Raw genomic sequence first — 27,684 nt, 5'->3', positions numbered from 1 at the left:
TATAAGCTATTGCCCATGCTACCTTTGAACATGAACTAACAGTAGGAGAGCGCAGGGGGCACTCGGTAAGGAGGAGTACTCTTGTATTCAGTTTTGCACTTGCAATTTGGCTGCTTACCTTAGGCAGCAATATATGGATAATCTTTGAACACTTTTCTTGATTTCTTGTGCATGAAGCTCTCCTCATGGACCTTATCATATGGCCTCTATGTTATGTTTCCACATTTAGAGCACACTAAAAACTATGAGTGGTCCAAAACCAAAATCACTGATCTAGTTGGGTAAACCAACCCGTGGTTGCGAGTAAAGGGATCTTAAGTGTATACCTGTGAGTGGAGGGTGGCCCCGTAGGTGGTCCTAACCTCCTGGCTTCTCCTCTTTTCGAAAGCATGAAGTAATACTAATGGACCTAGAGGAATAGGGTTTGGGGCTTTGATGCAACGAAACGAGAAAACAAATAAAAGCGCTACATTAAGAAAAGATTTACAACCTCTCCTTGATAGATGAGCAACTTATGCATCAAGGAGGAATAAATTCATGGGAGGTTTGATATTGCAAATAGACATCCATATATCATTTCATAACAGCTTTAATGATAAGTAAAATTTGATATTTAAAGAATAATTACATACATTGTGCGGCTGAAGTCTTCAACATCCCACATAGCGTCACCAAATACAGCACTAGTCTTTTTGAGAATATCTCCAACCATTATCATCCTTGAGTTCTCTGCATTACCCTAAATAACAAGGACCCTGATTCACTAAAAGGTCTTTTAAGGCAGTCAACACTTAAACTGAATTTTTCTTACTAACACTTTCATTTACCTCTACTCATTCTATTACTAAATAAAGCCTAACAAAAATGAAACAACACCTACAGAGCGGTGAAGACCATTCTCTTCATACTTCTTACTGCATTGCGCCCACCCATGAAAAGATGGCACTAGTTGCACAAGCAAACAAGGATATTGTTTACATCTATGCAAGAGAAGATTCTATAAGATGACATAAACTTTGTCGAGGCTAACCATGAGATGTCTTAAGATTACCTATAAAATAGCACTCAATATTAATACTCTGTGAAAGGCAATTCCAAAAGACTCAAGTACAACAACAATTCAAAAAATCCTTCAATTCCTTTAATATTTTAGTGAGACCATTCTTACCTTTTCTAGATCCATACATATCCAATCTTCTGAAATTAAGCGCCCTAAACATTTCACCATTGTGATCACGCTATTATCTTAAAATATACTTTACGTTCCCTATGCAATTTTTTTTTCCCCAAAAAGATCACTTCATTAAGTATGATTGAAAACCGCAAGAGCAAGCTCTAATGCGGGAGTACAACATGCCCTGCATGAGAAGAAAATAAACAGCTCAAAAAGAGCTAACAAAAATCGAAGGTGGAGGTTTCCTATGCAAATTGAAAACATTTCTAAAATAATGGACATGTTAGATTACTTTTGGATTGGAATATCATTGTGAAACACTACTACCACATAGGCCCTATGCACACTATTCATATGACTCGTGCATGAGACCAGTGGATTGGTTAAGCAAAAGGCATAACCTTGAACTGTAATGATCATTACAAGTTTGAGAAGCAATTTTAGGCACATTCTCAAGTGAATCCAGACTCGCGATGATAGCTAAACCTAAGGTTTAGCTTAGAAAATACTTAGCACCTAGACTGTGATCAAAGAGCTCATTGATCCAAGGTATTGCAAATTTATTGTATATTAATTCTGTTAGACCACTATAGTTAATGCAAATCTCAACCATCACTCTTGTCTATGTGAGCAGTCTCAAGCTTTCACCACTGACCATGAGTGTCTTGGCCACCTTGACGCTTTCCCCTACTTTCTACTTAGAGCAGGCCTAGAAGCCATGGGTGGCTGATACCACACTTAGCTACTTGCCCCATGGATTAAGTTAACTAACCTTACGGATGGGATAACCCTTACTCAAGGGTGCCAGCCCCTAGGAGTCCTCTTTCTAAGGTACCCCCTAGCTTTAGTCCACCCCTAAGGTCCTAGCCTAACATTCCTAGGCTAACTTATAGCCATGGGTATGACAATCCTAAGATTAGACCTGCGAACAAGTAATAGGCATATCATTTGTGTCCACCCCATCCAAGGGCAAGGCTGCATCAATCTGTTGAATTCTTACTGCACACCCTCTGAGATTATGAACCAATTGGGCCTGACGGTCTGCAGGAAGCCGCCTGAAGGCTTTCCATGCTCCAACAGTAGATGCAGGGCCCCTCTCCCATCTGGGCCACTGCATGTAAAGAGAAGCTCCAAGTGGTCTGCCAAGCTGTTGTTGAGGGATAATATTCCAGCCAATGGGATACCCTAAATGCCTCACAATGGTATGGAATGAAATAATGTGGCCTGGCCAGAGAAATGCATGCCAATCAGCTTCTTTCAATGCTAGAAGATTTGACTTCTGAAAGTTAATATGTAGTCCAGCAGCTATGCCAAAATCATTCAGAGTCTGCATCAAATGAGAGAGGTCACTTTGAGAATTCTTGGGCATAAAATATGAATCATTAGCATATGCCTGTGCAAGAAATGGCTGTGCTCCTGGAATTTGCAATCCATGAAGGTGCCCTGTGGCTGCAAGATGGTCCATATGCAACAATAGTGGATGAGTAGCAATAGCATACAGTAGCGAACTAAGAGGGCAACCCTCTCTCACTGAGCGGGTCATAGTCCAGGTTCTTGACAACCCATCGCCAAGCAAACACTGCGCACTGGCATGGGAATAGAGCCAGTAAATAATATGGACCAGCCGAGGAAAAGGCTTTAATAGCATGTGATTCAATGGTGTCAATGGACAGTATCAAATGCTTTTGCAATGTCCACCTGCAGAATGAGAACATCTTGTTTGGAATATTTGGCATACTCAATTGCAAGCAAAGCATTGGAAATATTGTCAGTAATCTGCCTTCTGGGAACAAACCCATACTGCCTGGGATGAAGTCCTGCTTGCAAAATAAATCGAATCCTGAGGACGATCATTTTGGCAATGAGTTTGTAAATGACTGGCATAAGAGATATGGGCCGCCAATCAGTCATTGTCTCACACAACCTTTTTTTGGGGATCAATTTGACAAGGCCATGTTTCCAAGGAGAAAGAGATTGTTCTGCCCAAGCATGATTGATCATAAGAAGAAGAGTGTTTTTGAGATCACCCCAAAATGCACGGAAGAATTCAACAGTCAATCCATCCCAGCCACAAGAGCTGCCTTTACGTAAATAACTCAAAGCATCATCCAGTTCATGAAGCATAAAGGGCTGCTCCAATGCATGAGCCTGAGACAGTATAGGCTGAACATGCACAAGAAATTGAGACCTGGCTGCGTTCACTTGCATCGAATGATCAGGCTGAGGAGAAAAGAGATGCTGGAAATGACGAGAGCATTGTGATTCCAATTCTGATTTGGAAGTGGTCCAGGTGCCATCATCTTGCCTGTGATCCTGCAAATATCCTCCTTTCGCCTATCCGCATGCAGGCTTTTAAAGAAAGCTTTGGAGGAGCAGCCTTTATCCAGAAGGGGTTTCATGCAAGCTCTGATTTGCCATTTCTTTAATTTGCGAATATCATTTTGGTGGATGATATGAACAGCATAAGCACAAGAGTCCTGCTCAGAGGAGGTGAGCTGCCTATGAGAGCTGATTGCATCCATTTGTAGCTTGTGAGATTGAGCCCATTTCTGCTTAAGCCTGAAGTTTCCCATGTAACTCCGTCCATAATCTTGAATAACAGCCTGCAAACGATGAGCAAGACTAATCCAAGCAAAATCCATGTCCTCCTGAGCATGTAAGAGGAGGGGGCGGACAGCCACTCTCACCATGTTCTGAAATTGTAGATGAAGCAAATAAGCACTATTAACATGGAGTAGGCGACGACCAAAGAAAGGCATATCATCTGTCAATTGTGCTACAGATAATGTCAAGCATACTGGAAAGTGATCAGATAGCAAGAGGGAATGATCAACTCGTAATGCACATGTAAAACTAGCATACTGCTGAGCATGCAACAGATACCATCTGTCAAGTCGAGCCCAGTAATGAGTAAAGGCATTGTGACGGTATGTATAACCCATATCTCTATCCCTTGTTGAGAGCCATAAATCTTCTGCATGCAAGAAAGAAAGCATATCCTCCCAATGTCGAAGCTCAGTGGGAATCATGTGAGAATGATAAGTGGTGTTATCTTGGATGGCAGGCGAGTTATTGAAGTCTCCACACAAAAAGGCATTGGACAGCCATGGGTATTGTTTGAGAGAGGCCCACATTCGAGCTCTTGTCGCAGAAGTTTGAGAGGCATAAACACATGCTATTTCATAAAGATCAGCATTATAGGTGCATCTGATCACCATCCATCGACCCTGGGGGTCATTGTAAGTAACCACGGGCTGCATATCATGTTTCACCAGCATGCAGACCCCCGAAAAGTGCATTGTACCAGCATGAAAGATATCATAACCAGCAAAGTGGCCTTGCTGGCCAGCCAAGAAGTGTTGGTTGTGTTCCTGTAAAGAAATTACATCGGGGTGCATTCTATGTACATAGTGCCAAAAAAGTCTCCACTTATTGACATTGCAAAGACCTTGAACATTGTATGTAATGCAAGTGATTGAAGTAGACATAGAAAGTATGTACAGCCGAACCAAAAAGCATAGTAAAGATATAAGCTGTCAGGCCTCAGCCATGACATCAACATCCACCTGGCCTCCTGGATCATTAGCTATATAATCTTCATCATTATCACATACAGGGATGCCCCTCTTTAGTACATCAACCCACAGTTGAGAAGTGAGGCTATCAGCAGGGGTAGAGGCCTGACTAGGGGTGGAAGAAGAGGCATCCCAATGGCGAGATTGTAACGGTCGTGGCTTGAGCGCAAATACCTTTTTAGGTTGTTGCCAGGCACCCTGGGGAGAGGCATGAGATTATGAAATCTTGCCCTTTCCTTTATCCTTTTGCTTGGCTGAAATCTGAACCACATTTTCTTTGGGAGGGACAGATTTAGATGCCACATCACCCAATTTGCTAGGCATAGCCTTAGGTCCCGGACCATAAGTTGAAGGGGAAGTGTTTTCTGGAACAATGGCTGTAGGTGGGAGTTGATGCAGAACTACGGGACACTGTGAGGCTAAGTGACCAAATTTATGATAAGTGAAGCATGCACCTGCAAATACTCCCCATTTCAAGTCGAAATATTTTTCACCTAAGGGAACATCCTCCACCTCTACCGCAATGGAAGGAGGGGTTGGATGATCTGTATCCCAAAGAACACAAAATCGATTTCGATTACCCGAAGGACGGGGTGGGCATACAACTTGCCCCAAAGTAGCGGCCAGACTTGGTAACTCAGCCCTCATATAATCCGAAAAATCCACTACCTCAACATATACAGGGCAGTGATGTCAAATGAGACCATGATAATCCTTATTTGGCGACCATGGCATGACATGCACCATTTGTCTGCCATAGAATAGAGGTGACATCTCCAATATTTGCTGACGATATGAGGCATCCATAAAGTGCACTTCATAAAAACCTCGAGAAGTAAAGTATACTCCTTCAACAAAGCAACCTCCCAACAAAGCCTGAACCCACTGAGCCACATCATTTGCTGAAGGTAACTTTCCTGGAAAGAAAATGATAACTGCTTGCTGAGAGAACTTTCGGAGAGGAGCGACCAAAGAGGGCAGCTTCAGCTTATACTTTAGGGCCGGGGGAGGGGGAGGTTTGGCCCACTCCTTCCGGCTGTGGTGAAATTCATCTTTGAAAGTTTGGCCACCTAGCTTCACAGTGTCCTGCAGTCCTGCATCAGCTCCCATCTACAGCTATTGCTCTAGAAAATATTTCCCCTCCAACTTATGGTCCGGGGCCTAAGGCTATGCCTAGCAAGTCGGGAGATATGGCATCTAAATCTGCCCCACCCAAAGAAAATGTGGTTCACAGGTTCCAGCCAAGCAAAAGGATAAGGGAAAGGGCAAAATTTCAGAATCTCATGCCTCTCCCCAGGGTGCCTGGCAGCAACCCAAAAAGGTATTTGCGCTCAAGCCACGACCGTTACAATCTCGCCATTGGGATGCCTCTACTTCCACCCCTGGTCAGGCCTCTACCCCTGCTGATAGCCTCACTTCTCAATTGTGGGTTGATGTGCTCAAGAGGGGCATCCCTGTATGTCATAATGATGAGGATTATAGAGCTACTGATCCAGGAGGACAGGTGGATGTCGATGTCATGGCTGAGGCCTGACAACTTACACTTTCACTATGCTTTTTGGCTCGGCTGTACATATCTTCTATGTCTACTTCAATTACTTGCATTACATACAATGTTCAAGGTCTTTGCAATGTCAATAAGTGGAGACTTTTTTGGCACTATGTACATAGAATGCACCCCGACGTAATTTCTTTACAGGAACACAACCAACACTTCTTGGCTGGCCAGCAAGGCCATTTTGCTGGTTATGACATCTTTTATGCTGGTACAATGCACTTTTCTGGGGTATGCATGCTAGTGAAACATGATATGCAGCCCATGGTTGCTTACAATGACCCCTAGGGTCGATGGATGGTGATCAGATGCATCTGTCATGCTGATCTTTATGAAATAGCATCTGTTTATGCCTCTCAAACTTCTGCGACAAGAGCTCGAATGTGGGCCTCCCTCAAACAATATCCATGGCTGTCTAATGCCTTTTTGTGTGGAGACTTTAATAACTCGCCTGCCATCCAAGACAACACCACTCATTGTTCTCACATGATCCCCACTGAGCTTCGACATTGGGAAGATATGCTTTCTTTCTTGCATGCAGAAGATTTATGGCTCTCAACAAGGAATAGAGATACGGGTTACACATACCATCACAATGCCTTTACTCATTACTGGGCTCGACTTGACAGATGGTATTTGTTGCATGCTCAGCAGTATGCTAGTTTCACATGTGCACTATGGGTTGATCATTCCCTCTTGCTATCTGATCACTGTCCAGTATGCTTGACATTATCTATAGCACGTTTGACACATAATATGCCTTTTTTTGGTCGTCGCCTACTCCATGTTAATAGTGCTTATTTGCTGCATCAACAATTTCAGAACATGGTGAGAGTGGCTGTCCGCCCCCTCCTCTCACATGCTTAGGAGGACATGGATTTCGCCTGGATCAGTCTTGCCCATCGTTTGCAGGCTGCCATTCAAGATTATGGACGGAGTTACATGGGAAACCTCAGGCTTAAGCTGGGCTCAATCTCATAAGCAACAAATGGATTTAATCAGCTCTCATAGGCAGCTCACCTCCTCTGAACAGGATTCTTGTGCTTATGCGGTTCACATCATCCATCAAAATGATCTTCGCAAATTAAGGAAGTGGCAAATCCGAGCTCGCATGAAACCCCTTTTGGATAAGGGCTGCTCCTCCAAAGCCTTCTTTAAAAGCCTGCATGCGGATAGGCGAAAGGAGGATATTTGCAGATTCAGGCAAGATGATGGCACCTGGACCACCTCCAAATCAGAATTGGAATCGCAATGCTCTAGTCATTTCCAGCATCTCTTTTCTCCTCAGCCTGATCATTCAATGCAAGTGAATGCAGCTAGGTCTCAATTTCTGATGCATGTTCAGCCCATATTGTCCCCGGAACGGGCTCCTGCACTGAAGCAGCCCTTTATGCTTAATGAATTGGATGATGCTTTGAGTCATTTACGTAAAGGCAGCTCTCCTGGTTGGGATGGATTGACTGTAGAATTTTTCCGTGCATTTTGGGGTGATCTCAAGAACACTCTGCTTCTTATGATCAATCATGCTTGGGCAGAACAATTGATCCCCAAAAAAAGGTTGTGTGAGACAATGGCTGATTGGCGGCCCATATCTCTTATGCCAGTCATTTACAAACTCATTGCCAAAATGATTGTCCTCAGGGTTCGATTTATCTTGCAAGCAGGACTTCATCCTAGGGTTTGTTCCCAGAAGACAGATTACTAACAATATCTCCAATGCTTTGCTTGCAATTGAGTATGCCAAATATTCTAAACAAGATGTTCTCATTCTGCAAGTGGACATTGCCAAAGCATTTGATACTGTCCATTGGGATTCTATTTCTCAGACTATGCATAAATTGGGATTTGGCCCTCGGCTGGTTCATATTATTTACTGGCTCTATTCTCATGCCATTGCGCAGTGTTTGCTTGGTGGTGGGTTGTCAAGAGCATGGACTATGACCCGCTCAGTGAGACAGGGTTGCCCTCTTAGTTCGCTACTATATGCCATTGCTACTCATCTATTATTGTTGCATATGGACCATCTTGCAGATACAGGGCAGCTTCATGGCTTGCAAATTCCAGGGGCACAGCCGTTTCTTGCACTGATGATTCATATTTCATGCCCAGGAATTCTCAAAGTGACCTCTCTCACTTGATGCATACTCTGAATGATTTTGGCATAGCTGCTGGACTGCATATTAACTTTCAGAAATCGAATCTTCTAGCATTGAAAGAAGCTAATTGGCATGCACTTCTCTGGCCAGGCCACATCCTCCCTTCCCATACTCTTGTGAGGCATCTAGGGTATCCCATTGGCTGGAATATTACCCCTCAACAACAGCTCAAATGGGTGCTTCAAAAGATCAACAAGAAGCTGGAATACTGGCATTTGTCCACTTGGCCTCTACATGTTCGACTTCGGATAGTACAGTCTATCATTATGGCATACGTGCAATTTTATTTGCCTCTTCTTCCCTGGTCTTTTAAGCATTTGGCTTCCTATATGTCCCAGGCTATGGAGATATTTTGGAAAAGCAAATCTCACAAAAAGGCATTGCGACTTCTTCCCATGCAGTCTGTTTGTTTTCCTAAGACTCATGGGGGACTGAATATTCTCAATCTTCAGTTTCATATGCTGGCAAGAAAGAGCACTATGATTGCTGATTTTTTTCAGCAAAAACAGCCATGGGCTATTATGTTAGCAGCTATGTGTGGAAACATGACGTCCCATGCATATGGGCATTGGATTACAGATCACTGGGAAGCAGTCATGACCACATTTCAGGGGAAAATTCCTGGTTGTCCTGTTTCTACTACTTTTATTCATGATTGGAAGAGAATTCTCTCTTATGCTAAATGGACAGGTGCTTCATCCCATCATGGTAATTCTTTTCGCTTGGAAAGCATCCATTGGAGCAAGGTGTTTGAATCGCCTCTCGCTTTACAGGCACCTATTAAAGCATATAATCTTATGAAACTGGGCATAAGATTTGTCAGAGATGTTGTGGATCAACATGGTTATGTGCTTTCATTCCCACAAGCTTGCAAGACATTCCCCTTGGGTCTGCATCATCGGCCCATTTGGAGAATACTTACAACTATGTTGCAGCCATTTGTTCCTGTTCCTCCACTGTTTGTACAGGACAGATTGCTGGACTGGAATCTGACTTCCTTATCCCCTGTTACCTGTTCGCTTTCAATGCATAATCTAGCCTCCTCGATGGTCTACAGATTTCTTCTTCCACCGCAATGGATTGACAAGCATGCCAACACTCTTTGGAATTTGGATAGGCCTTTATCTTGGTGGCAATCACAACTCAAGACAATTTGGAAAGCCAAATTGCCATTGAAACAGAGGCTTTTCTTTGGAGATGTATAGTGGGAGCTTTTTCCATTGGGGTGAAATTGGCAGCACGTCGCATTGCTTCCCCCTCTTGCCCCCGTTGCTCTCATCACCGTGAGACAGTTCCCCATTTGTTATGGTCTTGCCCGCACTCTCGGTTATTGATCACTCATGTTTCTCATTTGCTGCGGCTTCGGTTTCCCTTTATCAGATTTGGGAAACTCTGCAGGATGTTTGGATGCTTCTCATCTCAGATGTCTCCATTCCTCCTTTTCTTTCACTGGACTCGTTTTTGGGTACTATGGACTATTTGGACACAGAGATTGCATTCTAGGATGGGACAACAGTTTCCTCAGGCATATGCTTTCTTCAGAATGTCCCTCAAGCAATCTTTATATGATAGTTATGCTGCGAGGGACTTGGATGCTACTAGCCTTGAAGTGTTTTCTGACTGTTTTTGAGTTCTTCCATTAGGCTCTCTTTTGGAGTCTAATGTCATGTACATTGATCTCATGTTAATAATATAGCTACTGGTTTCACAAAAAAAAAAAGTGTGTACATATGTACATATGTACATATATACATATATATACACACATATGTACATATATACAGATGTGTGTATATATATGTATATACACACATATGTACATATATACATATATATACACATATATATATGTGTGTGTGTGTGTGTGCGTGTGTACATATGTACATATATACATATGTGTGTATATATATGTATATATGTACATATGTACACACACACACAGATATATATATATATATATATATATGTATGTATGTATGTATTATGAGATTGAGAGAGGCAGAGAGAGATAGAAAAGAAAGAAAGAAAGATATAGTAAACTATATATATATGTGTGTGTGTGTGTGTGTGTGTATACATACATACATATGTATGTTTGTATGTATGTATGTATGTATGTATGTATGTATGAGACCGAGAGAGACGGAGAGAGAAAGAAAAGAAAGAAATAGTCATACAGTAATGTCTTTAGAAGGCCTCGTGGGCCTATGAGACAAGGTACACATCAAAAAAGAAACTACTCCATCTCCGAGGAGAGAGGAAGTGCACAAGGCATCTCCTAGAGTGTACATGAAGCAACTCAAAGTTATTATAGAACATACATATATTGCAGTCCTATCATAGTGTACCCTTCATTACATCAGCTTAAAGACAAAGTAACTTTGGGCATAGACGTAAATTCTCTAATCAATGCCTATTCTTCACGGTAGACCACCTACTTTCCTGCTTTCCTGGCTTCTTTCATTTTAGCAAGTTCAGTGGCTCTTTGCTTGAGCTGAGTCAGAGTGAGTTCCACATATATCCATATCTTCGTGCCCTTCACCTTGTGTGTTTGTCAAAGAATCGTGATCCTTGCTTCCTTGTCTGTATCTATGTTCCCTTGGCTGAATCTATGTTCCCTTGTCTGTATCTATGTTCCCTTGTCTGTATCTATATTCCCTTGGCATCTTCCTACGGCACCTAGTACAAATACTAGAGCAAAAGCCACTTGATCACCCCACACTTGTGCTAGGAGAGTTAAACATTGACATGCTCACCAAAGCAAGTGCAATTAGCAAAGCTCTTGGACAAAGATAAATTGAATTTAGTGAACATGACATCAATAACAATTTATGCATCTCAAATTGACCACATTTGGACAAACGCCCCCATAAATAGCAAGCAGTTACTTTGGAACAACTGAAGCATACTGGACTGATCATAATCCTATTTACATTGCGTACCAATTCCCATCATGATTACCATCATTCAAAACAAATTAAAAGCACGCTGCACTGTGTCTGCTTCTCAAGAGCTACAAACGCAACTCTGTTTCCAGAAAGTAGCTCATTTAGCTCTTTAGGGGGAGAGATAAGTGAATCACTTTGTCTACCTTCTTGCTACATCTACTAGACACAAGATCAAAGGCGAAAGTACATAGAGGTTTTCTAAGAAGTGACTATTAGAATGAATGCTGAAAAGAGAGCATAGAGGATCAAGCGCAAAGTCGAGAGAGAGTAGCAACAAAATTGACAGCCTTTAGTTGCTTCTCACGCTTACCAAAACCCTCTAAGCTCATTTGATTCAACCTTAATGCATCGAAAGACTACAGATTCAGTGTAGACTGGCAGTAAAAAGTCAAATCGTCACCATCTAACGACCACTAGCACAATGTGACAAACAAACTTGGTGTGACCTTCACAACCAAATACAAAACACTAGCAAGAGGCAATTGGAGGGCATTCTTTTACCGTGTGGAAGAGGATGGTCAAAACACCTGCAACATTCATGGCAGGCGAGTGTAGGAGAGTACCTCGAGAATTGAAAATTGTCTTGTGCTTAAGTGAAAGAAGCTTCTACATTTAAATTCTACATTTAAATTTTAGCATTTGGATTATTTTGCAATGACATATCAGAAAAGAATGGATGGGCATAATAATGAAGCTCACCTCTTTCACGATGAGAGTATGATCTTGAAAAGAGATAAAAAAGAAAAAAAGCTAGCAAGAGAAATAGATTGTTCATAGGGGTGCCTCACTTTAATTAAGCAAGAGGGTACTTTGGGAAGTACCCAGAGTAATTGAGAGTTTCATGGTACCCAAGAGTATTTGAGGGTTTCCACATTTAAAGGCCATGGTTCCAACAAACAATGCTATATTGGCCAATCTACTTAGATCCTTGAAGGAGGTTACCACTTGTATCTTTGAGAGTACAATGGGAAAATACTTTGTAAGGGATTGAGAATTGGACTCACCACCCAAATGTTAATCTGTTTCAGCCTGGCAAACTGAAACTGAAGGCAATGTGTTACTAAATGCATTACTCAAAGATATCAACAAGTAAGCTAGCATAAAAGAGTAGTCCTAAGCTGGTCACTTGGGACTAGACCATTTGTTTATTATAGAAGAGTAGTAATAAATTCAATTGTGGCTAGACCAATTGTTGATTTTGCAACAGAAAGAAAGAAAGAAAGAAAGAAAGTTTATTAAAGTCTTCGGGAGACCGTGAAGGTCTATGAGACTAAAGATAACTTATACAATAAGCATAACGGTGGCGGTCTCAAAACGGGCCAGCCAACCGTTTCTACAAAAAAGAGGTTATGAAGGACGGTGTGTCTAGTCCTGATACAAAAAATATGTGTCTACCTCCAGATGATACAAAAAAGAAGGGGGGGGCACCAAAAATGGGGCAGAGGGGGGAAATACAATATATATGTGCAGGTGGTGATCGTCAGAGACCAGTCATAGAGGGGCCGTCAAATGGGAGGCCGGAAAAAACCCTGTGATAGATGATTGGCCTCTAACGTCACGTGGCCTAGTCGAGCTCGGTCGTCGGGGGCGGCGGGTGGCCCTGTGGATGAGGGCAACGGTAACCCCGATGGGGCGGGCAGAGAGCAGAGACGAGATGTCATGGACCCGGATGTGTGAGTCTGTCCGTTGGCGCTGCTATCGTGGCTCTGGCTCTCGCTCACGTCCGCGTCGTCGGCTAGACTGAGGAGAGATATCCTGTGACTGGAAGAAATCACTGATGGGCCGTTGGGTGTCCTCACGCTGTATGCTGCGCGTGTCGCCGTGCTCGGAGAGAGGTATCTCGGTGGCGAGTCATCTCATGTAAGAAAGCGGCTAGGCATCGCTGATTCGGGAACTGCAGCATGCGTGGGAGGGGGCCGAATCCGTCGCAAAAGAGGCAGTGGTACCGGCCTTGAATGGCATAATAGATAGGACATCTGAAAGCAAAGTGCTCCTCCGACTCGATCTCCTGCAAGTCGCAAAGTGGGCAAAGGCGGCCCTCTCGTGGGATACCCTCTGCGCGTCCGCTCTCGATCCGTAATTGGTGTGACGAAACCCTAAACTGACCGAGGGAGATCCGGAGCGCATGTGGTAGGATGAAGCTGTGTGTAACCCGGAGGTGTGATGAATCCCTCTTGTGAGATCTGGAGGCAGTGTCGGCGGTAGAAGTCGAGCTTCACAGGAAGCTCGGGGTGAAGAAACCATGTCCGCCAAGTGTGGAGCTGGAGCAGATTCGCTCGAATGAGCCGGTTGACCTCCTGGTCAGTGGGGGAGAGGAGAGATGGTGGAGCGTCGAGGTTGTACTGAAAAGGAGGCAACCGGTCTAAGTCAAGGCCCAATCGGGTGAACCAACTGGAAAGACGACTATACCAGCATCGTTGGTCCCGATCAACGATTAAGGCCATAGAGGAGGATAGGGCTAGCCAAGGTAGGCGGAGGCGACCGTCGGAGGAGGAGCTGAAATCCCTGACTCTGTGTAGATAAGTGATAGCCTGAAAAGCCGCATCGAGCTGTAGGGTTGAGGCGCCGAACTCTGCTAGAATGATCTGGTGTGGTACCGATGGTTTGCTGCGGATCATCCGAGCAAACATCAGTATCTGTAGGCGCTCGACTCGAGCCCGCTCTGTGTCTAAAAGGTCGGCTCCCCACCACGGGCTACCGTACATGCCTGCTGGGCAGACCAAAGAAGTTCCATGAGGTGCACGAAAAAGACAACAAGGACAATGATACAACACTAACGAAGCTAAATATTCTTACCCTTCGGTTTGATTATTATTTTATTAAAAGGAACGAATAAGATAAAATGAAAGAAGGTTTGCATTAGAAGCTTAAGGGTAGTGGTAAGCTAGCAAAGGAAAGAGAGAGAAGGGTTACCCTAGAACTCTAGGAAACTTCCATTGATTATTCTGGGTGTCATCCACAAACACTATCTATGATAGGAATTTAACCCTGTTTAGTTATTAGCTGAGGATAGCTAAAAGTTAAGAGGGAATGTCATGACATGAGTACCAATATTTCTCAAATTAGTATGTTAATCCATGGGATTAGTCAAAAGAACATTGGTTCAAACAGCTCTAAAATCGAAGTCATATTGTGTAATCCCTTTCCACCCACTACGTAATGACCCATAACTTAACATAACATTTTTACTCTCTATCTCAGAATAATTAAAGTGTAGGGAGAGGGGTCAAGAAACCTTTGAAACTCTGGCACCTAAGTTTAAGGATTAATCAAGGTCTTAGGGACAACTAAAGGGCACAGTTAATGAGGTGTGACACCTCGTGAGGTCACACCCCATCTTCATGCATTCTACCTTTTCTATCCCATCATTCGCAACTCTCAGAGCATCACCAATGGTACTCAGATTTGAGAGCATGTAGGTTACGTCCTATGCATGTAGATCGTGAGTCTAGCGCAGGAAAAAATTTCTTGAACGGAACCCTAAAGGAGGAGGTATATGTTGATCAACCACCCGGTTTTCAGGTTCCAGGGTCAGCGTCAAAGGTATGCAGACTAAAGAAGGCATTGTACAGGCTGAAACAGGCCCCAAGAGCATGGTACTAGCACATCAATGTATTCTTTTCAAAGATTGCTTTGAATCGAAGCCTATCAGATGCGAACCTCTATCTCTTTTCAGAGGGGGGTAAAAGGCTTGTTCTGATCTTATATGTTGATGATCTGATCCTTACCAGTGACCGTACTATGAAGATCTCTCAGGTCAAGAAGCTACTAATGGAGGAGTTCAAGATGACAAATTTGGGATCTCTCTACTCCTTCCTTGGGATCGAGGTCAGCCAGAACAAAGACATCATCTTCGTCTTGCAGGAGAAATACTACCGGGAGATACTGAAGTGGTTCGAGATGGAGGACTGCAAGGATGATGTGACACCGATGATGGTAGGACGGAAATTGAGCATACATGACTCTTCAGATCTGGTAGAAGCTAGCAAGTATCAATGGTTGGTGGGCAGTCTGCTTTATCTACCCAACACTAGGCTGAACATCTCCTTTGCCGTTGGGCTGTTGTGTCCGTTGCCCTTGCCACCCAACCTGAGAATCGCTTGCCTAGCCACTAGCCTCCCCAAGCTATCAAAGCTAGTCCTGTGCGCCTAAGCACCCATCAGATACAATCCATGCACATGACATACTCCCCTTCCTCTAAGAACTCACTCGTGAGTTCAAAAGAAAGTCTGAAAACTCTCTTTGAAGGTTAGTCAATGTCTCCCATGTAGAGTCCTCCTCGACATGATCCTTCCACTTAATCTTGTATTCCGTGATCGTCCTATTTCTAACTCGACATTCACGAAAACCAAGAATACTCTCAGGCTCGTGGGGCATAAAGGTTAAATCTTCAACCTCTATAAGTTCCTAAGGAGTAACTACCTGATCCTCAACACCCAGCACTTCTTTCAGCCTACTGACATGAAAGATTGGATGAATCCTTACATTAGGAGGCAAATCCAGTTCATATGCAACTTGGCCAATTCTTTGGATAACCTTGAATGGACCACAGTATCTGCGGTGATAACCTCCTAACATGTCCAGTACTAAGAATCTTGGATTCCTTGGGAATATGCAAGTATACCATCCTTCTTTCTTTCTTTCTTTCTAGGCGAACCATGTCTATTAGCATAAAATATGTCCCTATCTTGGGCACTTCTGATAGACTCCTTGGCAAACTGCAACATCTCTTGCATGTCTTGCAAAAATGTTTTCGCAGCTCATTCTTGATTCCCTTGAATCCGACCATTACTGGAGATTTAGGTTGAAACCCGTACATAGGGGTAAAAGGACTGAAACCAGTACTAGAATGCTTTGCACTGTTATAAGCAAATTCAACCATGGGTAAGTAGTCTTCCCATGATAACTGCCTCTTGGAAACATATGCCCGAAGCATATCCTCCAAAAGTTGGTTCACAACTTATGTCTGAACATCAGATTGGGCATGTTCAGAGGAACTCAAACTAAGAGTGGTATCCAACAAAAACTATGTTTCACAAGAGACAGAGTCCTGTGTACTCCAGGATGTCCCGCACTAGATGCATCATGGCACTCCCAAAGAATCCTAGATCAAAGATTCGACACATCTGGTACACAAATTTTGTCATTTCGGAACAGCAAGCCATTCTGGATCATCCACTGACCGTAGGTGGCACAATCCCTAAGTCCTGGTCAATCATACCGGTACCATCCTGGACGTTCTGACACTAATGACAAAAATGACTATTAGTCGTGCAAAACCCTCTCAAGGATTGAAATAGGTCAGAGGATATCTCAGTAAATGACAAAGCATGCACCATCTTAATCCAACTTAGGGCATCAGCAACACTATTCAAAGAACCTTTCCTATACCGAATCTGAAAATCAAAATCCTGCATCAACTCAGCCCATCGAGCCTTCCTACCCCTCAAATCATCCCCTTCACACACATATCGGATCGACTAATGATCAGTCAAAACGACAAATCCGATCTCGGGTGTAGTCAACTTCTTGGTCAAGGCCATCATATCATCATAAATGCGCACAAAATGTATGGCCTCCATTAGGGTTGAGCTCCTATTGTTCTTAACCTGGAACCTATATGAATCGGGCAAGCCGGCCACAAAGAAACCCAAAAGGGTCACAGGATCCATCTTTGTAGCACGGGTCTGAAGGTCACGGAATTTCTGGAGATAGGTCTTGAAAGTGAGGCTCTATTTGGTCATATCCAAGGCCTTAAACTTGGCCACGATGTCATAATCATCTTTCTTTTTTAGAAACTCAGTTCTGAAGGCTTCTTCGAACTCTGCCCATGTGGATGGCTGAGGCCTCAATTCCTTCCACCAAAGTAGAGCCTTCCCGGCTAGATATCCAACTACCAACTGGATGCGCCTGCCCTGCAAGTAGGGGTGAAAATTGAAGTGGACCTGCCATTTATGCAGCCAGATATCCACAACCTCATCCTTATGTTCCCCTGAGAATTGCGCTAGGGTAATCTTAGGACCAAGAACTGAAGCCATCGCATCCATGTGGGTCAGGGTCTGAAGCTAGGATTGCATGGCAACAATTTGCTGGAACAACTGGTCATGGTTCGAATTTAGGAGCACAAACCTTTCATCCAATCCCGTGAGGAATTGGTTGAAAGAGTCCTTTGTTGCCACATCCTCATAAACATCATAGTTGTCCGCTTTCATATCTCGTTCAGACATAGGGGAGGGTTGACTTGAATTAGTTATATTCTGATCCGCCGTAGGGAGGTTGCTTGCATCAGCCAAGAGGGAAACCAATAAAGGAATACCCAAAAGGAGAAAAAGCAAGACCTGGAAGGTTTCGAATGAAGAGAGTTGTCCTGGCGCCCAAAGTGAAATCGGCCTGTTGAGCAACCACCAAACGGGGATCAAACCTTGGAAAGCACGCTGGATTGACTGTGCCAAGTCCTGAGCTCTGTTGACGAATCAGCATAGAGCTGACACACTCCAAGACTCCAGCCACTCAGTAAATGGTAGCGCCAACAGCTGTGAAATGTATGGCCAATCAACAACAAATGGGATGGCGAAGTAGCAGCAACGAGGTGTAGGAAGAATGGTGCGATGGGATGGCAGGAGGCAGGGAGGTTCTATTTAAGCGAAAATTCAAGACTAGAAGAGGCTGGAGCACCTGCGAATCAAGGGCTACTGCCAACGAATTAAAGATGCCTGGATTTGAACGCAAATCTCATGGGCTTTAATCCGAATCCCTAGCTTTTGAAATGCAAGGCCAGCCAAATCTAGTGGCTTGCTTTTAGGGTTTTCTTGGCAGAAAAGCAAAGTTGCTTTTTTGCCTTCTCCATCAAAACTGACGGAGATTTCCCTCATCTCTCAGGATAGGTGCAAGCATGCCCATGCACTTTTGGGATTTCGTTAAAGAAATCCTCACCCTGGCGCTCTTCTCCCTATCAATACATCTCCTACCAGGAGGAATCAGCTTCCAAACACTCCCAACGAAATTGGCATGCCCTTCTTCTACAAATTCGCATCTCTCTCTTCATCAAATTGCTATTCTACCTCCCAATCAGGCACTAATCCAACCTAACTCATCCTCCCTCACATGGAAATCACAACTTCCCTACCTGCTGACGAAAAAGTTGAATTTCTAGCCACCCAGTGCAAAAAAAGAAATCTGCACTTACCTGGAAGATCCCTTCAGAATTCGCAATTACCTCCAGAATTCGCCATCCAGGAGTGGCTCTGACACCAACTGATAGGACCACGATTGCTCTTGGAAATCCGGACCTGCACACAAGCACAAACCACCGATCATAGAACCACAAAGAGAGGTGCACGCATGCTCACCACCCAACCATGATGCTCATGCGTCTAGGACCCGTAGAATCCGAGCATCCCCCCGAGCCACAGGCTGGGCTGCTGGCATGAACATCTGCATCCAACCAGTCCACAACCTCCTGGCGTCCCATACCACTAGAACGCGCCCATAGGGCCTCAGGCCTGCGCCGGGAATCCGGGCTATGCTAGAAAGCAGGTGCGCGTCCGCAACACGAACCAGCAAGGAAGAGCTAGATCTGCTCTGACTTGCATGACTGAAAACTGAACCCCTGGGCCCCTGCCTAGTACCACTAAAAATAGCTGGAACCCTCACTCGTCCGTTGCCCTTGCAACCCAACCTGGAGGGAGGCCATACCAAGCAGGGCAGTAAGCCTTAGTGAGGCCCCTTTCAGCCCCTTATATAGGCTGCCAGGGGAGGCTCTTTGGGCCAGGAAGGGGCTGACTAGCACGTCGGCCTGCTAGCCTAGACCAACCAGAAAAGTCGACCAGGTTGCAGCCCTTCCAGCTACCTATAAAAAGGGGCCTCTTGCCCCCTTCATTCCTCATCAGTGACAGCAACCACTGAAGCCCTCAAGAGGCAGCACAAAGCAGAAGTAAACTTGTAGGAGAGTTCCAAATCATAGCCAGCCCCTTGCTGGATATCTTGTGCTCCTGAGCTAGGTTTTGCCCACTATTTGGTGGAGGAAAATCTGAGTTCTCTCTCATATTCTCTCTCTTGTATATGCTGTCTATAATCTATCTGTTGAGTGAGGTTCTAGTGTGTGGTCTGTCCAACATGTCGATGAGAAGGCCCGGTGCTGGTGATGGAGGCTCAGTGTCACCTCTTTTAGCTGCTTTTCAGTGTCTAATTGCCACAGAAAAGACACAGATTGAGGGACCACAGTGGGGACCCCCACCAGTAGGCTAAATTTATTCAACACGCTCCAACTGGGTTTGACCAGCACCAAAGTGAAGAAGGACTGAGGACTGGTTCGCAGTACAGCTTCAGCAGAAATGATCGAGTGCCCAAGGAAGGTGGCAAATCCAACCTTGGAAGAAGAAATCAATTTGGCCAAGGAATGCTCTCTTATTTTTAGCCAGTGGAATATTGCTTCACCAGAATGTCATTCTCAACATGATGGATGCAGCTTGCAGCACCAAAGTGAAGAAGGCTTGGTCCGCAGTACAGCTTGGGCAGAAATTATTGAGGAGTGCCCAAGGAAGGTGGCCAGATCCAACCTTGGAAGAAGAAACCAATTTGGCCAAGGAATGCTCTCTTATTTTTAGCCAATGGAATATTGCTTCACCAGAATATCATGTTCAAAGGGAGGAAGGCACCATCAGGAAGCTCTTAAAGAATATTGAGTTTCAGATGATTGATCTTTTGAGATGCTATTTTTAGCCAGTGCCCAATGGATGAACTGGCCAGGAATTTTTGCAATAACAGGCTTCCCTCAACCTAGGAGCATAGAAGAGACATGGAGCTGCTCATAGCTTGGGTGGTGCATCAGAGCTCAATTGTACTTTAAATTTTCCCTATTATTAGTTTTAGTAAAAGGAGAACTTAAGGCTGCCATGCCGAAGAGTTTGAGAAAGCGAACACTTCACTCTAAAGGTGCACTGAAAGGCACAATTTGTAAAAGGCCTTTTTTGGAAATCAAAGATTTTTTTATTTTTATTTTTTTCTCATCTTCTCATAATTTTGTTTAAAGTCGCTTACAAACTCCCTTATTAACTTTGTTCTTTCGCTTGTCTTATAAGAATTGTAATAAGTAAGATTGGATGTATTCTAGTCTTATGAAGGTATATAATTTTTGGAAATCAATGATTAAAGACTCAGGCCTCTATGACGCACTAAAGCAACCTGCAATGAGGAGGGCTTGGAAAGCACTAAATCACATGTCCTACATTTTGCATGCATGTGGAACAATTACTTTCACCTCACATCTCTTGCTCCCCCCAGCGCCCCAGCTCCCCGCCCCCCCCCCCCCCCAAAAAAAAACCCCTCTCCCCCCCCAAACAAAACTCCTCTCTCCTGCAACAACTCACCTCACATCTCTTGCTCCCCCCAGCGCCCCAGCTCCCCGGCCCCCCCCCCCAAACAAAACCCCTCTCTCCTGCAACAACTCCCAGGATTGAGCCTCCTTGCTCCAAGCTATCTGCCTGCCTGCTCTCCCTCATATGAAACACCAGCCTGCCAGGCTTTTTCCATCCTTTCTCCGGCAGCTCGTGATTCTACTTGAAGGACAAGCCTCTCCCCACATTGCTGATTCTAATCTATATGCTGCCCACACAATCTACTGCTCCAGCTCATCTGCTCGTTGCCCAGAAGTTTGCTCCAGCAGCTCATTTGCATGTTGTCCAGAAAATCTGCTGCTCCAACAACCTATTTTTGCCCCTACCTCTCGTTTTGATCAGGCACCCTATGCCAGGCTCTTTCTGCCCCCTTGTACCATTCAGTCCAAGCCAGTTTTGTCACTAGGAACGGACTGCCAGTTTTGTCACTAGGAACAGTTTGACATTACTTGGTGTTCCCCTTCCTCTTCAGCTGCTCCAAAAGTCACCTTCAGCTTCATTCCCTGCCATTGGTTGTTCTCTGATAAATGCTCCTGCAACAATGGACCTCTTCCATGAGTCAGTGGTGAACTAGGTCATCAGAGAGGACCTCCTACATCTCCACATGTACAGGACCTGACTTTGCTTTTGGTACTCAGGTTCTACAGATATCACTACCTGCCGATCTCGAAGGAGGGCTTTATCAATCCCCCTGGCTATACTTGAATTTATCTCCCACATGCATTGAGGATCTCAAAAGGGCAGTTTCAAGTATCCTCTCATTGGCTTTGTATTGAGACAGGACTGAGCAGAGGGCACCCCATGCAAGAGACAGGTCTGCACTCTAGGTGACATGCAGGAAGTTGAGACAGAGGAGGCATTCAGATGCCTTCTGTGCTATGAGATCCATGGACAGCATCACTGTCTCTTCAGGAACAGATTTGGACCACTCAGAAATTTCTTGGTCCATCTTGATCAACAACGCGTGGTGACTTTCCTCCTTGAGGCCTAACGACATAGAAACATACTCCTTCGAGTGTAGAGTTGAGAGTAGGAGGGCTTGACATGAATGTGTAAGAGTATAAGTTCATACCATGGTCTGAAGGGATGTTAAACTCTGGTTTATACCCATCGTGGTGTCTATGGTCAACTGTGAGTGACTCTCATGAGATTGAAACTGCATTATTTGTTGTGTCTTCCAACATACAAGTTTGGGCGCATTCATACATACATACATGCATGCTCGATAGAGACTAAGAATGCATAGTCTCAAAGTCTCGGCCAAAGTTGTGGTCTCTATCTCTGGCCCTGCCTCTATCTGGAGTCAATGGAAGGGCGTCTGGAGCTGGCACATAGCTATCTGTACAGCGTGCGAGAGATGGATCTACAGGTATCCAAGAGTCTGAATGAATCTGTCTTCGGTCAGACGTAGGAACTGGTATCTGTAGACGGCCATTTTGGTGCCATGAGGCTGCACTGGGGATACCCGAAAGACTCCCACAATGTATTATAGGAGACTCTGACTCTACCTTTCCTTCTCTCTCTCCTTCTCTTCCTCTTCTCCTGCTCCTCTTCCTTCTCATCATCTCTCTCTTCTAGCATCTTTTCCATGCTGAAACCAACAGGCTGTGCTATTGCACCATACTCTTAGACTGACCCTTCTGCTTCCTTCTACCTTCTCCTTAGGTGAAGCCGATGTCCTGGTTGGCTGCAGAATATATTTATGACTGTCAGATGGACAGCACAACAAGTAGCATGTGTGCTGCAGCACATATATGGCATAGATCTGGCCCTGGAAGAGAGCACAGATGCATGTCAGAGGTTATGGAGAACCATGCCAACATTTTTGCTACTTTAGAGCAGCTCAAGGTTCTCTATCATGATATTTTCAGCACCCAGACCTATGGTGGCCACGATCCTTATGGTGACTTGTCAAAGACGAGCTATTACATAGGGATGTCATAGAAACAGTCATTCTTCAGATTTGACACAGTACAAATTCATGGCGTTTGATAAGCATGTTGAGGAAGGAGACAGGCAACATCCCACACATCCAGAAAAACAAGATAGAGAGCTCCGATGACATGAGCTAGGGGCCCAAGTAGAACACCTTCCCAGTGTTTCATGAAGTCCGAAATAGTCTCCCCACATCCTGCTTTAGACCCATTTCCCTGCCAGAGGAGGTGCCATATAACTCATGAGTTCATCCGACTTCTTGCAGATACGGCAACTTATATCCCTGAACAGACACAAACATGAGTCAATTTGCAACAGTCATTTACGCACTTATCACGATACTCTCATGAGAATCATCATACTCACAACTCACGAGACATGATAGGTCTTTTTATTTCAATAGAAATTTAAGTCCCTGTGTCACCTATATTCTAGCCACCATCGTTTTGTATTCTGCCATTGTTAGCGTGGAAGAAATGTTCCCTTTAGAGCATTACATCATTTTTTGTCTCATAGACCTGCTCTCTCGCTCTCCGTGTCTGTGCCACGTACATAGATGCACATCTCTCCACTGAACGGTTGTACCATACACAGCAATCTCAGCTTCAGGCCCAAGACACATCTTGGGAGATGTTACTAATCTGGCAGCTTGGCATTCTACGAAAGCAGAGTGCTCCCGTGCCATGATACACTTCAGCCACAAAAGCCGACAGCCATTTTATCGTCATGAGATTCCCAGGTAGCACAGGAACTTTCCTGCAGATCTAAGGCCAGAATTTCCTTGTTGCTACTGGTCCATATTGGCACCACTCCCCTTCTACCTGATTGGTTTCGCCACCAGGGACTTTGTTGGTTGCATGTATAATATTGCCTGCCTCAGATGCTATAACCAATGGGCCAAGCGTTGTACAACTAAGGCAGGGTTAATATTCTGAATTCCTTACCTTAAAAACTATGCCTCAGTTGGTCAAAGTACTGCAACTGAGGTTAAAACTCACTTTGATCAACGACACTTCACATCACTCAAGATGGTTGTACGCAACAAAATTAGAACCTGAACTGCCAGCCATTCTATGTTGAATCTGTAGAACAGCGAGCATCTATGTTTTCTAAACCATCCTTTATCTTCAATGAAACGTTAACAATTCCTGAAAAAAAATATGCAGGCTGCTCCTTCACAAATTATGAGATCAACCAGCCTACTTTAATCTATTACGACTTGGTTGAAAAAATGGCTAATTTGTCACGATTCCAAAATTTTCGCAAGCCTTCAATACTCACATATACCTTTTCAAACACAAGAAGAATACCGTTCAAATTCTTGCTACCCTTGGATTTTCAAATGATAGAATAATCACCTGTCGTGCGAGTGCTTCCACATACACCTTTCCATCCAAAGTATGAGCGAATCGAATACCTAGAGGTTTGTCAACGGTAACCACGTACTCGCTTAGATTCATCTTGTACGTATTGCTGACGCCTACAGCAGCCCCTCCTGCATCTTGGTACGCTGCTCGTACTACGCCTTCATAATTATCGCACCCTTTCCTTGCTACATTATTTGTAGCCAAAGGCCATTGCCTGCTCCAGCATTCTTGCCCATTCAGGTTGAAATCTGACCTCGAAGGACCCCAACTTTGCTCATATGAACTACAAGGCTGCAGCTTTTTAAATCCTAGAGCCCATAAAGGAGGGGCTTGATTACGGATGCTTCTGATTGGATTGGAGCAATAAATTGTCTTGTCTCGTCTTCTTAGACCCGCCGACGACAAACCAAAGGGGAATTTTAGAAGATGATATTTAAAACAAAGTTTGGTGCTATCCGAGATCTGTGATGTTCTTAATTGCGTCACCGGTAGACCCCTTGACGTATTATGAGACCCAAAGCAGGGTGGAGTAGACATGTTTTTGTATTTTTTCAAGGACTCAAGTTGAAGGCAGGCACCAAAGGAGTGCTTCTGTTACACAGCCGGGAATCCCAGCTCCAATCGACCAATCGTAGGGGTCTCTTCAGCGATGAGACAAAATGGCGATTACGTTAATCCAGCTGCTTGGAAAGGTCGTCGCTATTATGGCCAAAGCAAGAGCACACATAAAAAGCTCAAGGCGTGCTGAAGGCCCATTTTGCGAAGTGCTTGAGGTAGAGAAATTTCGATGAAGTATTTCACCTGCTGATATCAACCAGAAATGAGCCAGACAATCATCATCTAGGAAAGAAATTCGTAGACCACTTGTGAGAGCAAATGAGAAAAAAACATCTGAAGACGACTAATAAAAATCGCAGGTGGATGAACCGTGCTTCAAACAATATCTTACGACCGGAGCTGGTAACAGCAAAGGTACCATGGACAAATAGGAAATGGCTGCGCAAAAGACCCAAGAGAAAGCTAAGCTGCAGGAGCAAGCGGCGAGTCATTTCATACACTGTGAGCTTTGCTACGTGGCTTGGAAATGAAAGCTTGTCGGAAGGTGCATGCTGCTGTCACGCAAGGGAAGATTTTATGCACTCGAAAAAAAAATCACAGCTTCCCAATATATATTTTTAATATTTCGTGTAGAAAAATTTAGGTTGCATAAAATCAAAGAGCATAACACGAGCCAAATTAGCAATTATTAATGGCATAAAAATGAACCATGAAGTCATAAAATGAACCTAAATTACCACTTGTTTATGCGCATACACATACTCGTAAAATGAACCCAAATTACCTGTTATTAATCGACACAATGACTTAAATAGTGTTGAATATTACAAAGAGCCATGGAGTGATGTATAGTCTCATGTTGGCTCCAGTAGTCAAGGGAATGTAGACAAAATGCGCCAGACATCACTGTCACTATGCCTGAACTAGGAGTACCCGCAGTGTGTCCCTTCCCCTTGGGGTCCTGATCATCGTGCTCTTGGCTGGGTACATCTCTGTCCGAATCACTCTGGGTGGTCTACTCGAGCGAAGATTAAATACCGAGGAGCAGCGGGCAAAGGGTGTTCATCTATACGGACTTGAGCAAGAAGCATATCGAAAGAGAAAAATATATTGCTAACATTCATGGCAATGACTGAGGAAGGTGGGACCATTGCTGGCCACAAAGGGTGAGAATGTCCATAATCCATGCCTCTATCTGGAAAGGTGTGACCCATTATACAGACGGTTAGTACGTCCCCTCTCGTAGCATCCTAAGCAAACACCTCTCCAAGCTCGCCCCTAGCCTACAACCCATTTTGTATTTCCCATGCATGAAGGATCTCTCAAAAATGTTTAAAGTGGTATACATGACTGTTGATGTTGTCTCGATGTTGTTAACATCATCCCTGACATACCCCTTTGCTGAGTGTAGTTTTTCATGTAGTAGCCTAGCATTCCATAAAAAGTATGGAGATTTTTTTGCTTCAAACTCCTAGACATCATTGTCCCACCTTGTCCTAGCCTATATTTTTGGGTAAGTTTATTTGCAGCTTGGATGCTCCTTGCAACAATTCGACAAACCATGTGCACATGAAGATGATAAAATGATCCCCCCCCGGTCTCAACTGAGCACAAGCCCACTATACATGAAACGGACAAGAATCATTCAGTGCCAGGAAGCACACCGAGGACTCTATCCCCCCCCTCACCTATGGTCACATTAAGCTCAAGAACTCTCAATATCTCCACTTTTGGAGGTCGATTTTTGAGGCCTTCCCCTTGGTCTTTTTGTATCGTTACAAGCATAATTTAAAAATCCAATCAATTCATTTCATATAGGAAGGTTAATCCTAAAAAAATGTTCCCTATTTTGCTATAGTACACACAATTGATTATGTCTATCTAATTAATATTATAAGGATAATGACTAAATTAAAAAACAATGCTAGTGGCAAAGAATCATCCCTTTCATAAACTAAATTTATTTAGTACTACTGAACTATGTTACAACATGCTAGCACTGAAGCAAAAGGTCACAATGAATTTAACTTTTAAGCACTCCTATACATACTACTCTAAACTTTCGAGTATGTCCCCACAATAAAATGTTCAAGTGTGTCCTGCCTTAGCTCTACATGCCTTTTAGTATGTAGGGCTAGTGAGCATGTCGTGGCACTTTGGAGTTATGCTACTTCAATTAACACTAGCCTATGCAATGCCCAATTTTGATCACCTATCTAAGGATTGGATGAAACTTACAAGAGAAGTCAAATTGAGAATGCAACAATGGCTTATTTTGAACGCAACAAAGCAAAGAGCATTAGTATTTGCAACAACCTAGAGAGCTGAATGGAGCGATTTAATAATCAAATTATACCTGAAAGAATTGCTACTGAGCTATTTTATTACTTGACCCAAAAACTTGCACTCTAAGCTAAAGACTATAACTAGAAAAGCATGTGAATAATCACACTTGCAACAACTAGACCCAGTCCCCATTGGTGATTGATGGTTGCTTTCGAAAACTCGCCATCTCAGCACGTAGTCCCCCTTGACATTGAAAATTTGAAATTTGACATACCATCGTCACAATAACCATTTGTCCCACAAACTCAATCATTAACAGAGTCAACCATTTAGCCACCATCAATCCATGGTTCTATTCACTCAAAAAGAATGAAGAGCACGGTCACATATAGAATCATCAAACTCTTTTTACATGTCTGACATCACTGCCTTAGCATCAATACCACAATCTACTTCTATGTTTAAAAGAATAACAAATTTCACACGTTTGACATCTATGCATTTGCATCAATACCATGGTTTACTTCTCCATTTGAAAGAACAACAAACATTTGTTGATGTCGGTTCGCCTCCTCACTGCTTCACTATTGGTTTGCCTCCTCACCTCGTACTAACGATCGACAATGGTTTGAAGTCCTCTTCTTCCTTGTTGTCGAGGGACAAGTGCCTACAACGAGCAAGGGCTGTTATTTTCTCCCATCACCCAACACTCTCCTTGCCAGCACCTTACCCCTG

At 43.8% G+C, this 27,684-nt stretch overlaps 1 protein-coding gene across 6 annotated transcripts in view; it reads right to left on the bottom strand.

The window, feature by feature from the left end:
• LOC147879880 (phosphoglucan phosphatase LSF1, chloroplastic) overlaps positions 1-25,143 on the bottom strand; it is a 204,324-nt gene extending 179,181 nt beyond the window's left edge. For 3 of the 6 annotated variants that reach the window (XR_015540634.1, XR_015540635.1, XM_087371539.1), the window contains exons 1-3: positions 25,082-25,143; positions 24,097-24,906; positions 633-739 (exon numbers count right to left, since the gene is read on the bottom strand). Coding sequence is in view for 4 of the 6 variants with exons in the window: in XM_087371539.1 (XP_087227665.1) it covers positions 633-739; positions 24,097-24,642 (653 nt within the window). In the remaining 2 variants the exon portion in view is untranslated. Of the gene's footprint in view, positions 1-632; positions 740-24,096; positions 24,910-25,057 lie in introns of all 6 variants that reach the window. The other 3 variants (XM_087371540.1, XM_087371542.1, XM_087371541.1) reach the window with 3 other exon arrangements.
• Positions 25,144-27,684: the final 2,541 nt, after the last annotated feature.

The sequence above is a fragment of the Dipteris shenzhenensis genome, chromosome 33, assembly GCF_047967505.1.
Source record: "Dipteris shenzhenensis isolate YYH24624 ecotype China chromosome 33, Dip_SZ_1.0, whole genome shotgun sequence".
Classification (NCBI taxonomy): domain Eukaryota; kingdom Viridiplantae; phylum Streptophyta; class Polypodiopsida; order Gleicheniales; family Dipteridaceae; genus Dipteris; species Dipteris shenzhenensis.
This window is presented reverse-complemented; position numbering and strand designations above follow the sequence as displayed.